A 14,610-nucleotide genomic window follows, 5' to 3' on the forward strand; every position below is an offset into this window, starting at 1 on the left:
AAATGCGTCCTGAAGGTGCCCAGAGGGGCGTTTTTTTCTTCTGAGAGAGCCCAGTACCGCCCCTCTTTCAGTGCCCAGCCCGCCTTCCTAGTACTTTCTAACCGCCGCCCCCAGCCTGCCACAGCCTCCCCTCCCTCTCCTCCCCCTCCCTCACGCCGAACGAAGTCTCGCACAGGCGCAGTACCCACTGAGGGCTGCGCCTGTGCGATCATCAGGAGACTGAGGGCGGCAGCTTCATCTTCGTCACTGGGCATGCGCCGAGCCCAGTGACGTCCGATGTTAGCTCTTTCCCTCAGTCAGTCTTGTAGGAAGCGCAGAGGATTGCCGATCGCTGCTGCACCCTGCGCTTTCTCCAGTCTGCCTGCCACAGTGAGGACGGCCAGCGATTTCTTTCCCCACCCTCCCTTCAGGAAAGAAATAACTATTTGTTGGGGCGAATTAGGTATTATTATATTAAGTTAAGGTTTACTGAATTTATATATTTTCACTGAGCAAAATGTAGGATATAAAGATAAGAAATGAATGTTATGTGAGCAGCTAGTTCTGCAGCCTTAGGAATACTATGTCTGCCACCCTCAGTACATCTGTATGTATCCCCTCCACCATCTATGCCCTCCTCAAAGCCTGCACACCCATCATAGTCAGGACCTCCTGCCCCAATATGTCACCCCCTCCATGGCAGGAACACACACACAATTGCCCCCCCCCCCCTCCCCCAAATGCTGGAACCAACATATGTGTCCCCTTTCAAACGCAGCATACCTCATTTGGCCTCTCCACCACCCCCTCCCCCAAATGCAGCCAACCCCTCCCTTATGTGTCACCACCACTGCTATCAGTCACAGATATTACGCCACCACTGCTGTCAGTCAGATGTTACGCCACCACTGCTGTCAGTCAGATGTTACGCCACCACTGCTGTCAGTCAGATGTTACGCCACCACTGCTGTCAGTCATAGATGTTACGCCACCACTGCTATCAGTCAGATGTTACGCCACCACTGCTGTCAGTCATAGATGTTACGCCACCACTGCTATCAGTCAGATGTTACGCCACCACTGCTGTCAGTCAGATGTTACGCCACCACTGCTGTCAGTCAGATGTTACGCCACCACTGCTGTCAGTCATAGATGTTACGCCACCACTGCTATCAGTCAGATGTTACGCCACCACTGCTGTCAGTCATAGATGTTACGCCACCACTGCTATCAGTCAGATGTTACGCCACCACTGCTGTCAGTCAGATGTTACGCCACCACTGCTGTCAGTCATACAAGTTACGCCACCACTGCTGTCAGTCAGATGTTACGCCACCACTGCTGTCAGTCATAGATGTTACGCCACCACTGCTGTCAGTCATAGATGTTACGCCACCACTGCTATCAGTCAGATGTTACGCCACCACTGCTGTCAGTCAGATGTTACGACACCACTGCTGTCAGTCATACATGTTACGCCACCACTGCTGTCTGTCAATGTTACACACCACTGCTGTCAGTCAGATGTTACGCACCACTGCTGTCAGTCAGATGTCATACAATGTTACGCCACCACTGCTGTCAGTCATACATGTTACGCCACCACTGCTATCAGTCAGATGTTACGCCACCACTGCTGTCAGTCATACATGTTACGCCACCACTGCTGTCAGTCATAGATGTTACGCCACCACTGCTGTCAGTCATAGATGTTACGCCACCACTGCTATCAGTCAGATGTTACGCCACCACTGCTGTCAGTCAGATGTTACGCCACCACTGCTGTCATTCATACATGTTACGCCACCACTGCTGTCTGTCAGATGTTACCACCACCACTGCTGTCAGTCACAGATGTTACGCCACCACTGCTATCAGGTCAGATGTTACGCCACCACTGCTATCAGTCAGATGTTACGCCACCACTGCTGTCAGTCATAGATGTTACGCCACCACTGCTATCAGTCAGATGTTACGCCACCACTGCTGTCAGTCAGATGTTACGCCACCACTGCTATCAGTCAGATGTTACGCCACCACTGCTGTCAGTCAGATGTTACGCCACCACTGCTGTCAGTCATACATGTTACGCCACCACTGCTGTCAGTCAGATGTTACGCCACCACTGCTGTCAGTCATAGATGTTACGCCACCACTGCTGTCAGTCATAGATGTTACGCCACCACTGCTATCAGTCAGATGTTACGCCACCACTGCTGTCAGTCAGACTGTTACGCCACCACTGCTGTCAGTCAGATGTTACGCCACCACTGCTGTCAGTCATAGATGTTACGCCACCACTGCTATCAGTCAGATGTTACGCCACCACTGCTATCAGTCAGATGTTACGCCACCACTGCGGTCAGTCAAGATGTTACGCCACCACTGCTATCAGTCAGATGTTACGCCACCACTGCTGTCAGTCAGATGTTACGCCACCACTGCTATCAGTCAGATGTTACGCCACCACTGCTGTCAGTCAGATGTTACGCCACCACTGCTGTCAGTCAGACATGTTACGCCACCACTGCTGTCAGTCAGATGTTACGCCACCACTGCTGTCAGTCATAGATGTTACGCCACCACTGCTGTCAGTCATAGATGTTACGCCACCACTGCTATCAGTCAGATGTTACGCCACCACTGCTGTCAGTCAGATGTTACGCCACCACTGCTGTCAGTCATACATGTTACGCCACCACTGCTGTCTGTCAGATGTTACACCACCACTGCTGTCAGTCATAGATGTTACGCCACCACTGCTATCAGTCAGATGTTACGCCACCACTGCTATCAGTCAGATGTTACGCCACCACTGCTGTCAGTCATAGATGTTACGCCACCACTGCTATCAGTCAGATGTTACGCCACCACTGCTGTCAGTCAGATGTTACGCCACCACTGCTATCAGTCAGATGTTACGCCACCACTGCTGTCAGTCAGATGTTACGCCACCACTGCTGTCAGTCAAGATGTTACGCCACCACTGCTATCAGTCAGATGTTACGCCACCACTGCTGTCAGTCAGATGTTACGCCACCACTGCTGTCAGTCATAGATGTTACGCCACCACTGCTGTCAGTCAGATGTTACGCCACCACTGCTGTCAGTCAGATGTTACGCCACCACTGCTGTTCAGTCAGATGTTACGCCACCACTGCTTCAGTCATAATGTTACGCCACCACTGCTGTCAGTCAGATGTTACGCCACCACTGCTGTCAGTCATACATGTTACGCACCACCACTGCTGTCAGTCATAGATGTTACCACCACTGCTGTCAGTCAGCATGTTTACGCCACCACTGCGTCAGTAACATGTTACGCCACCACTGCTATCAGTCAGATGTTACGCCACCACTGCTGTCAGTCATACATGTACGCCACCACTGCTGTCAGTCAGATGTTACGCCACCACTGCTGTCAGTCAGACATGTTACGCCACCACTGCTGTCAGTCATAGATGTTACGCCACCACTGCCTATCAGTCATACTGTTACGCCACCACTGCTGTCAGTCAGATGTTACGCCACCACTGCTGTCAGTCATACATGTTACGCCACCAATGCTGTCAGTCAGATGTTACGCCACCACTGCTGTCAGCATAGATGTTACGCCACCACTGCTATCAGTCAGATGTTACGCCACCACTGCTATCAGTCAGATGTTACGCCACCACTGCTGTCAGTCAGATGTTACGCCACAACTGCTATCAGTCAGATGTTACGCCACCACTGCTGTCAGTCAGATGTTACGCCACCACTGCTGTCAGTCATAGATGTTACGCCACCACTGCTATCAGTCAGATGTTACGCCACCACTGCTGTCAGTCATAGATGTTACGCCACCACTGCTGTCAGTCAGATGTTACGCCACCACTGCTGTCAGTCATAGATGTTACGCCACCACTGCTATCAGTCAGATGTTACGCCACCACTGCTGTCAGTCATACATGTTACGCCACCACTGCTGTCAGTCAGATGTTACGCCACCCCTGCTATCAGTCAGATGTTACTCCACCACTGCTGTCAGTCATAGATGTTACGCCACCACTGCTATCAGTCAGATGTTACGCCACCACTGCTATCAGTCAGATGTTTCGCCACCACTGCTGACACTCACAGATGTTAGGCAAGAACGTTAATTATTTATAGTTGTGCACCTATATAGCAATTATACAATTTCCAGACTGCAAATTAAATTTTTGACTTACAGCAAAGTACATTATATTACATTCTTATATGTTTGACATTACGTATGTACCAAATAGAACTAATTTTTTTTTATCTTTATAATGTTTTTAGAAAACAACTACTAGTAGTTTAGTAGTCCATTTTTATTCGTGGATGAAATTGAAACAGTAACAGGTAAGTTTATTCAGAGAAGTGAATGTTAGTGTCTGATGAAGGAGTTATACCAATTATATATCTTTTTTATTCTGTATAGGTCATCCATAATCAGAAAAACTTTTATCCAACGTCAAAAAAGTACGTCATTCTGGTGATTTCATTGAACATCTGTGATCTTTCATTTCATAAAAATCAACATAGTAAACCTGGTCAACATTGGAGGCGTATTGACTAACAGGTATGAGTAAAATGATGCCTTCTAATTGATGTGACTTATGTTTTGTTATTATACAATAGCCTATAAAATAAAATAATTTTTTATTCAAAATTTTTGTTTTATCCTAGGATTGTGTGAATTGTTTAGTCAAGAAAATGCCGTCCTGCATTGTAAATGAATGTTTCAGCAAAACAGGTCGCAAAGGACAAAGTGAAAACATTATCCTTCATCGTTTTCCTCCAGATTTTCAAAGAATTAAAACATGGCTAGAGCAGACTGGACAAAAGTTCAACGATATTAACAGCATGGTTACCAAAATACTGGAGGGTAGGAAAAAGGACAAATTTAGAATCTGCTCTTGTCATTTTACACACGATTGCTACGAAGTGATTAACCACCAAAAATATCTTAAAAAAGATGCGTTACCAACAATTTTTCCAATAATTGAAGATGGTGGAAGCATAATATCGGAATCCTTTCAAAAAAAACAGTATAAAAGAAGGAGAGACTGCAAACAAATGTTAGCTTTGAATGAACCTTCAGAATCGAGTACAATAGTGGAAGAGTTAATTAATGAAGAGACACAAGTGTCCAGTAAATTTAAAGATGCTAGTACACAGACCAACTACACTTTCAGTAATTGTGTCATCACATTCAAGGAGGAGTATGAATGCACTACTGTCTCCAATCCAAACTTTACTAATAGGGTTTTCGGGTTACCAATAACCTCTTCGACTCCACATTCCATAATAAATTCAACAAGAAAATACCATACAGAAGAAGTTGCATCTCCTTTAAGGAAAAGGCGAAATTTGGAAAAAGAATTTTTTCCTAATGAGATCGATCCAGTTACTGAAGACTTAGAAATACTTCTCCAAGAGACACAAGAAAAAACAATAGAAGATGATTTAATGAATTTATCCATTAGTGTTACGGAAGAAGAGTTAGACAATTCGAAAAAGGATGAAACTTACATTCCACATGATCAAAGCTTGACATCTGACGATAACGAAACCTTAAATTCATTCAATACATTTTCTAATATCCAAAAACAACAAACACCATTGGTCAACTTTACAGAAGAAAAAGACTTGGTGTTGGAAAATAAACTTCTAGTTTTTGAATCATGCCTGGACAATCTCTTGTATAAGGTAAAATGTCAATTTGATGTTGACTGTCCATTTCTTATTAAAAGTTTTAAAAAGAATATTGAAGGAACCTATATGTCAGTGAATGCAACTTGTGGTATAGGTCACAAATTTAAAGTTTTTGAAAACCAACCAAAAATTAAAAATTATGGCGCGGGCAATTTACTTCTCGCTGCAGCAATCTTGTTTAGTGGACTGAATTTTCATAAGGTAAAAGAACTTTTTAATATATTTGGCCTGTTGAGTTTTTCTGAAAAAAGTTTTTACCGTTACCAAAGTAAGTTTCTTTTCCCTGCTATTGATTTGGCCTGGCAACTAGATAAAAAATCTACCAAAGAAGAAATTCTGCATAAAGATTTGTGCATTGCAGGCGACGGGCAGTGTGATAGCCCTGGACATAATGCAAAATATTGCGTGTACACAATGATGGACACCGTCACAATGAAAATATTAGACTTTGAAGTCGTGCAAAGAACTCAATGTTCTTCTTCTGTTGCTATGGAGAAGCATGGCTTCGGGATTGTTCTCGATCGAATAATAAATGAAAAATACAACATAAAAATATTTGCATCTGATCGGCATGTCGGAATCAGAAAGAAAATGAGACAGGAATATAGCAATATCAAACACCAGTTTGATGTATGGCATTATGCCAAGTCACTCAAAAAGAAGCTTACTTCTGCAAGCAGATTAAAGTTATGTAAGGAGATAACACCTTGGATTCCAAAAATAATCCGGCATTTTTGGTGGAGCATACAAACTTGCGATGACAACAATGACCTTTTGAAAGAAAAATGGCTATCGCTATTACAACATCTAATTGATCAACACCAGTGGGATGGAGAGTTGTATTCCGAATGTTCACATGGCGAAATTGTTGTTGAAAATGATGATAAAATTTTTTGGCTACAAAAAGATAAACCACCTTATCTCCACATTCAAAAGATTGTAAATAGCCGGCACCTAGAGAATGATCTTCAACATCTGGTACACAACTGCCATACAGGGGCTTTAGAGAATTTCCATAACCTTGCATTAAAGTATCGCACAAAGAGGATACACTTCTCCATTGACGGTATGGAAGCGCGGACTAAATTGGCCGTCTTAACACATAATAACAATGTCGGTAGAACTCAGGCAGTTGTAACTGTTGAAAAGAAAAAAACAGAGCCTTTAGGCACACGAAGAACCAACATTGTGTTACCAAAAGGCAATAGCCGTTGGATAGCAAGGAACATCTATGAGAAAATGTCCGTAAATTATCTGGAGAAATTGTGCAATGATGTTCTCAAAATTGCTAATGGAGAATTGGATTCAGACTGGACTTCAAGAGCTCCTTCACTTCCTCCTAATATTAGTAACATGGAGAGACCCAGCAAGGAGGATATAAAAAAACAAAGACTCATTTGGACAAGAGGAATTTTTAAATCCTAATTTCAACGCATCCCAGATTATAAAAGTAAAAAAAAAAAAGACTACAAGAAGAAGAAATCAAAGTTTTTGAAAATTTCTACCACTGTTTAGTTCAAATGTTATATATGTTTGTTTAAAAATTAAAAAATAATCTTAAGAAATTATAATCAAGTACAAAAATTTTAAAAAGAATTCCATCATCTTCCAATTTCATTATAGATTTCTCTGTGTATTTCGAGGAGAGGAATTTTTTTATATAGTATAATTTGATTATTTAGTATTACTTTTACTATTCTATATAAAGTATTCTTAATAAAATGTGTATAGTGATTATTTGTTAAGTTACCGCTATTGTCTTGCTATTGTCTTAAATTTTGTTTACCAAAAAAATACATCGTTAAATAATTTTTATTTTTCAAAAATATGAAAATAAAATACAATTTACTTTTGACAAATATTATCTGTTGTTTGTTCACACATCTGTTTAATAATATAGAATTCAAGATTAAAAAATTACAAGTTTTTGAATAACAAATGTGTATAAAATTTAAATATTACAAGTTTATTCCGATTAATGACAATGGGGTCATATTGCTAGGATATGCCCCCATTGTCTGTTAGTTTCAGGTACCACCGCTTGTACGGACACCTATATCGAGAAAATGGCCCCGTAAGTGAAGGAGGGCGTACTGCTTATGCACGGACACCCTCCTTCACTTTCCTAGGAGACAACAGACAATAGCCAAGCGCGTTTACTGGCCTACTGCCGTTGGCTACATATAGGTGAATTGGAGCCTGGATCGCACATGCGGAGTGTGGTCTCATTCACTTAAAGTGGCCATGTTCTTGATATAGGTGTGCGTACCACTGGTGGGACCCTAACATAACAGACAATCGGAGCATATTCTAGTAATATACCCCCATTATCTCTAACACCAATAACAACGATTTTTTTTATTTATTTGTCATGCATGCCACAGCAAAAACAAAATAACACTCTTATAAAACATTCTATGAGTAAGGTTTACTGTTTATAAACAGAAAAAGTATAAAAGCCGTCACAATAGACTTTGAAAAATCACATTTCTATCTATAAAAATGTATTTATTCCAAAGCTAAAAACTCAGCAGGGTAATTAGAACTTTCTTTGAAACCCATGTAGTGGTCCTCTGGATCTGGAAAGGTATTTCGGATAAGATAGACTGCACAAGAGGGTATAGGTTTGCGGTTTCCAACACCAAGGTATCCATGTACCCAAGTTGTGAAAAAACGATATGCCGTCTTACGCCGTATCCTATTAAAAAATTAGCAAAAAATTATTATTAGTGATATTTAATAGCATACCTTGATGTGAACATAATCTTACAACTTTACAAATCACTAGTCAGACCACACATGGAGTACTGTGTACAGTTCTGGGCTCCTGTGAACAAGGCAGACATAGCAGAGCTGGAGAGGGTCCAGAGGAGGGCAACTAAAGTAATAATGGGAATAGGGAATCTGCAGTGCCCTGAAAGCAGGGATAGTGCGTCCTATAGGCTGACTAGGCAGCCGCGTAGAGTGCCCCTTGGGAGCTTTGGGCACCCCTCATGCTGCAGCCGCCCAAGCGCTCTATATAGAGCCTTCGGCGGCTGCTGCACTGCCCCGTCTGGCGCGTCCATGAGTGGGCCCCGCCCCGGCACAGCATGAAGAAAGTGACTGACAGGAGGAAAGCGCTCGGCGCTCCCTCCTGTCAGTCCCTCATTGTAGCGTGGCCAAGCCCTTTATGGTGCAAGGGTACAGGGAGGATCTGTCTCCTGTACCCTGCCGGACCAACATCAAGTGTGCACACAGTATGCACTTCCTGTCAGTCTACGCGGGTACAGGAAACTAAAGCTCCAGTACCCGTGGAGCATACAGTGCTCGGGCACGCTACAATTGAGGTAGCGGGGGGGGGGGGGGGAGAGAATGACAAGGGGAGGGGAACAATGACAAGGTCGACAAGAATGACAGGGGTGATAAAGAGAATGACGGGGGAGGGGGGAATGACACAAGATGGATAGAAAATAAGAAGGGGAGTAAAAAGAATAACAAGGATGGGGGGTGGGAGAGTGACACAAAAGGTAAAGAGAATAACAAAGTTGGGTGAAGTGAATTAAAAGGGGGGGGGGGGAAATGACAAGAGGGGGATAAAGAGAACTGGCGTTAGTTAAAGGACTCCTGCAGCTTATTTAAACTGATGATCTATCCTCTAGATAGATCATCAGCATCTGATCGGCAGGGGTCTGACACCAGGGAACCCCGCCAATCAACTGTTTGATAGGGCAGCCGCAATGGCAGTAGTGCCGAGGCCCTCTCGCTGTTTACCACCGGGGCAGTGACGTCACAACTAGTATCACTGGCCTTGGCGGAGTAAAGCTCGGTTCACTAGAAATGAAGTTTTGCTCCACACAGGCCAGTGATACAAGTCATGACGTCACTGGGCCTGCGGTAAACAGAGAGAAGGCTGTGGTGCTACTGCCAGCGCCGCTGCCTTTTCAAACAGCTGATCTGCGGGGGTCAATACAGATTGCTTTCAGAGGTTCAGTTCCACACTTGCTCAACGAAAAAACAGTCTTATTTTTTTTTGGGAGGGGGGGGGGGAAATGGAGGGATCACGGAATGGGGCTTAGATTCCCTTGCGGCTTCGAAACTCTGTGTCCATGCCCTGTGGCCCGGAGTTTTTATTCACATGGCACTGGCGTCCGAGAGATAAAAAATGCAAACTATTTACAACTAGAATAATTCTATTTGATGAACAAATTACCGGTTGAGATCTCTATCCGCAGGTGGTGTCCGAACTTGTCCAAGGGCACGTAAATTTATATTCAAAAGCTCTTCTCGTTGGCAGTATAAATTAAAATACTCATGAAGTGTTATACATGAACAGTCCAAAATGAACGGTTCAGCATTTTGGATTTCTTGGCAACAGATGGACTCAACATAAGTTGGCATTATATGACATTTTGAACATGTACACCAATTGGTGTTTCCAACTCGGGTATCCTCCGGCTCTTCATCAAACTCTATAAATTGTTCGTTTCCTCTTCTAGTTGGATTGTGAGGGAAGCATTCCATGTTTGAATGTTGAGTGTATTTTAGTCGTAATTCCGAAAGAAGTGCAGTAATCTGTTAAATAATAATATAAATATATCATTGTTATTAATTAAAAAGTTTACTTAAGTTTAGATGGCAGTTTAAAATGCCGTCTTTTCAGGGATATAAGACGAGTTTCTAACACCGGAAATCATTGTTTAAAGTCGGGGATTGTCTTATACGCCGGGTATTAGGCAGCACAGGGGAGAAGGAAGCAGTACCTCCCTCCCCCCTGTGCTGCCCGTTGACACCAATGATGAGAGAGGGGCGGAGGAGGGACATGTGTTATTTTTTTTTTGTTTTTTTTGCAAAAAAAATTTTTTTTCTATAAATACAAATTATCAGGACCGGTACCTATGTGCCCAAGGGGCTGTTGCCGTTTTGTGCCCAGCCGCGCACCGAATACTGGATCCCAGTGCCGCACCTCTCTTAATTTATTCACTGCAGTTCCGTTTTTTATCTTTTGAAGCCGCTCGTAATCTCGCGCATGCGAAGTTAGTTGGATCACTCGCTCATTCTTGCTGTGAGGTCAGAGGGAATAGAGGAGACCGCGCCAACTAACTGCGCATGCGCTACAATACGAGCAGCTTTAGAAGAAAAAAAAAAAAAGTGCAGTGAATAAATTAACATAGTGGCAGCGCTGGGATCCAAGATTCGGAGCGCGGCTGGGCACAAAACGGCGGAGGAAACGCCCCTTGGCACAACGGTACTGGAAATTTGCATATATATAAAATTGCTTTTTGGAAATAAATACTGTAAACCACAGGTGGGGTTAACAAAAGTACAGTATGTTTTTTATTACAACAATGAGATTCCGGGTAACTCTTTTTTAACCAAGTGTAATTGCTGGGCTCCGATCTGTTACCATGGCAGCCAGGATGCTAGTAAAGCCCTGGCTGCCACGGTCAATTCCCTACACTGGAGAAGATTGTTTTTGAGACAGGGAGGGCTGGGCATTTCAATTAAAATTACCATATTTAATTCAAATTGGGTGATTAAAATTTTTATTTAGTGCGCGTTGGAAGAGTGGTAGTCTTATACGGCGAGTATAGCCCAAACCATATATTTCAAATCGAAAAGTTGTGGGTTGTCTTATGCGCCCAGTCGTGTTATACGCTGGAAAATACAGTAATGAATATAATATCAGAAACATTGATATAAACTACCAATGTATATAATATTTTATACGGAATATGTCACCCCCTTTCAGCATGTTAAGCAGTCACCAATGCGGTGTATATTAAACAACGTTCTTTTCTGCTGTGCTCTTATTTTTTCATGTCATGAAGTAATTTTTATAAAACAGTGCATTTAATGCTATGCTAATCAACCTGTAAGGTGTCCAGAGGGTAGTTACCTTTCTTCTATGGAGACCAGTAACGCACCCGTCAGTTCCCAACCCACCTCTTCTCAAGGAAGATCCTCCTATAGCCAAGTTGAACGACTGAACACAGCAGATGGGCGTTACTTGTTCCAGAGAAGAAAGGTAACGGCCCTCTGTGCACCTTGCAGGTTGATTTGCACAGCACTAAAATCGCTGCTTTATAAAAATTACATCATGTCATGAAAAAATAAGACCGCAAAAGGAAAAAAGGTTGTTTAATGTACACTGCAACGGTGACAGCTTAATATGCTAAAACATGGTGACATCATATCTGAGTCTTCAATTATAAATAATTAAGTTATCAAAATGTTTATTATTTATATACCTCTGTGTTTCCCTTTGCATTACCAACATTGTTAGTCGTATTCACACTGTCTCTTGAATTTAATGTGGAGGACTCTTCTGATTTTATAATTATAGCCACCTCGCTTGATTCTTCGATTATTTGATCTAATAGCTGTCCTTCTCCTTCAAATAGACTCTGTTTTAAAAAGTATAAAATATATTTGTAAAAAAATATCATGTTCATAAGGTTAAATAATTTAAAATAAATTTATATCATAATTCACAAATATAGTTTTCAATTTATTAGAATAATTTAGATTAAATTAGTTATTTGAAAGTGAAATTGTCATCCGATTTAAACATAAAAAAGGTGTTTTCTCATTTCAGACAATGGGTGCATAGCGCTAGGATATGTCCCTATTGTCTTATAGGTGCAACCAGCACATATATTGAAAATGGAGCAGGGAGAGTTCTGGCTAGGGGGACCACATATTTCATGTGGTCCTTCAACCACCCATCACTTCTCCCAGACTCCCCCATAGAGGTGAATGGGAGCATGGGCCCGGCATGCGCATTGCGCTCCCATTCACTGCTATAGAGGCCACTGATATGGCGGAGCCAGCTCGGCTATTGTCAGCGGCACCATAGAAATGAATGGATGGCGGTCGCACATGGGCGGTACACCCTCCTTCACTTCTTGGGCCCCGTTCTCAATATAATTGCTGGTCCTGGCGGTGGGACCCGCAATGATCAGAGAATGGGGGCATATCTTTGCGATATGCCCACAATGTCAGTAATTACAATGTTACCTTAATCTTCCACCATTGCCAGATACAATAAACTACCTTCTTTCCTGCTGTGATATTATTTTTTTTATGTCACGGTGGAATTTTATAATAAAATTTCCTTTTTTAAGTTATCCAAACTGTAACGGACCGTTTCAGCAGACAAGGGGTTAAAATCCGTTTAGGCGATATGCCCCTTTCTGCGAGACAGGCCCAGCTACTGCATAACACCAAACTCCCAACTGGATACAAATTAGCGCTCCAAAATGGAACCTTGCTAATAGATGCCGGCAGACGAACAGGAAAAGCATACAATTCGCTTACACTCATGGAAAACAGTCTCTAACAGCATATAGGGAATCCCCCCAATAACGAGACAAGGCTCCGTCTTGAGGGTCAAGCAGTCGTCTGATGTGCTGGCACACCCATCCTGGTTTTTATTACAGTTGTTGCAAATACAGGTCCGCCCACAGTGTTTTGAAATACAACCAATCAGTTATTTACAACACATAAAATGTAAATACAGCAACCAAACGTTCACGTTCCCAGAGGAGCAGAAGGCAGACTGCAACACAGGACAGATACAACACATCCCCACAATGCATCATAGTTTCCTCCTCTCTGTCCCAGAGACAACACAGGGCAATCCAATTATCTCTCAGGACAAAGGGGAGATCGCCAATGCACATGCGGAGACAACAGGACAGAAATCACCATTTAAACACACAATGGGACAATAGAACCACACCCAGCATATTCCTCCAAAGCTGACAAGTTACACTTATTATAAATTATTACAACTTTGCGAGGTTACATTGTACATACATAAAACTTACATCAATTTAAACAGTATAACTTGGTGAACAAACCTATCCAAAATTACCTGCAATAGGTTCAGGTGTTTAAAAGTTAGAATGGGCCATAATCCTGAGGCAAGAGGCTTTTAAACAGCACCCTCCAAAACACAGTGGCGAGGTTGGTTTCGCGACACAAATGAACCTCCGAAGTGCCCAAGGAGTGTTACCTTTCCTCTTTGCATCCAAATTATGGCCCCTGCAGTGCCCAGCACACATTAATTTCGAGCCAAAGCACCCGACCACTTCTTAAAATATCCGTGAACATCACGGTTGAACGGCTGGGCACTGCAGGGGGGAGTTATTGGGCTGCAAAGGTGGACGAAAACGCCAGTCTTACCTCCTTCGAGATTCCTTTGCATAACTATAAATTCGACAACGTGACATAATAAAAAATTATCATAGCATGAACTACTGCACGAAAAAACTTATTTTATTGTACCTTTCAATATAAAAATTCTTGTCGACAGATTACCATTGTAAAAAAAAAAAAAAACATATATTATTTGGAGTATACTTTTAAATTACCTCAAGGTTGACAATTTCATCATCCACATAACAAGCCTCCAATTGATATGGATAATCCAGATAGATAGTACAAGTATTTGAAGAATTTAGTATATCCAACTCCATTGAATTAGTTACCTATAATATAAATAATTAGTTACATATCTAAGTATTTATATTTTAATATTAAAGCGTTAATAATATCCTGTATACTCACAATGTTTGTCGTCGAGGAATCAATATTTTGATTTTCATTTACTGTATCCGAAATGTCGTCACATTCACTTGACGTCATAGTGGTACAAATCTTATAAAATAAGTGTTACATTTAAACAAATTAAAACATAGAAATTAAAATAATATAAAAAGTGTTCAGTATCAGGAATCATGGTGTAACATCTGTCACTGTGAACAGTGGTGGCGTAACATCTGACTGACAGCAGTGGTGGTGTAACATCTGACTGACAGCAGTGGTGGCGTAACATGTATGACTGACAGCAGTGGTGGTGTAACATCTGACTGACAGCAGTGGTGGCGTAACATGTATGACTGAAAGCAGTGGTGGCGTAACATCTGA

At 42.3% G+C, this 14,610-nt stretch overlaps 1 protein-coding gene and 1 long non-coding RNA gene across 2 annotated transcripts; both read right to left on the bottom strand.

Annotated features, from left to right (window-relative positions):
• Positions 1–8,208: 8,208 nt before the first annotated feature.
• Positions 8,209–11,955, bottom strand: LOC122925813 (P2X purinoceptor 7-like). The gene is made up of 3 exons (XM_044277169.1): positions 11,928–11,955; positions 9,890–10,251; positions 8,209–8,398 (listed from the first exon to the last, which is right to left on the bottom strand). Exons 2-3 carry the CDS (start codon positions 10,198–10,200, stop codon positions 8,209–8,211), a joined length of 501 nt encoding a protein of 166 aa, XP_044133104.1. The 5' UTR covers positions 10,201–10,251; positions 11,928–11,955.
• A 107-nt stretch (positions 11,956–12,062) lies between these two features.
• Positions 12,063–14,345, bottom strand: LOC122928391. Its single transcript, XR_006387881.1, has 3 exons — positions 14,251–14,345; positions 14,055–14,171; positions 12,063–12,083 (listed from the first exon to the last, which is right to left on the bottom strand). It is a non-coding gene; the product is annotated as an uncharacterized LOC122928391 (long non-coding RNA).
• Between the last annotated feature and the right edge of the window lie 265 nt (positions 14,346–14,610).

This window comes from Bufo gargarizans, chromosome 2, assembly GCF_014858855.1.
Source record: "Bufo gargarizans isolate SCDJY-AF-19 chromosome 2, ASM1485885v1, whole genome shotgun sequence".
Taxonomy (NCBI): domain Eukaryota; kingdom Metazoa; phylum Chordata; class Amphibia; order Anura; family Bufonidae; genus Bufo; species Bufo gargarizans.

What these genes read in the sequence shown, in the direction of transcription:
- LOC122925813 (XM_044277169.1), bottom strand. Translation starts at nt 10,200, where the DNA reads ATGGAATGCTTCCCTCACAATCCAACTAGAAGAGGAAACGAACAATTT. An exon ending in GCGGATAGAGATCTCAACCG is followed by an intron (nt 8,399 to 9,889) that starts GTAATTTGTTCA and finishes ATTTTTTAATAG; the next exon opens with GATACGGCGTAAGACGGCAT.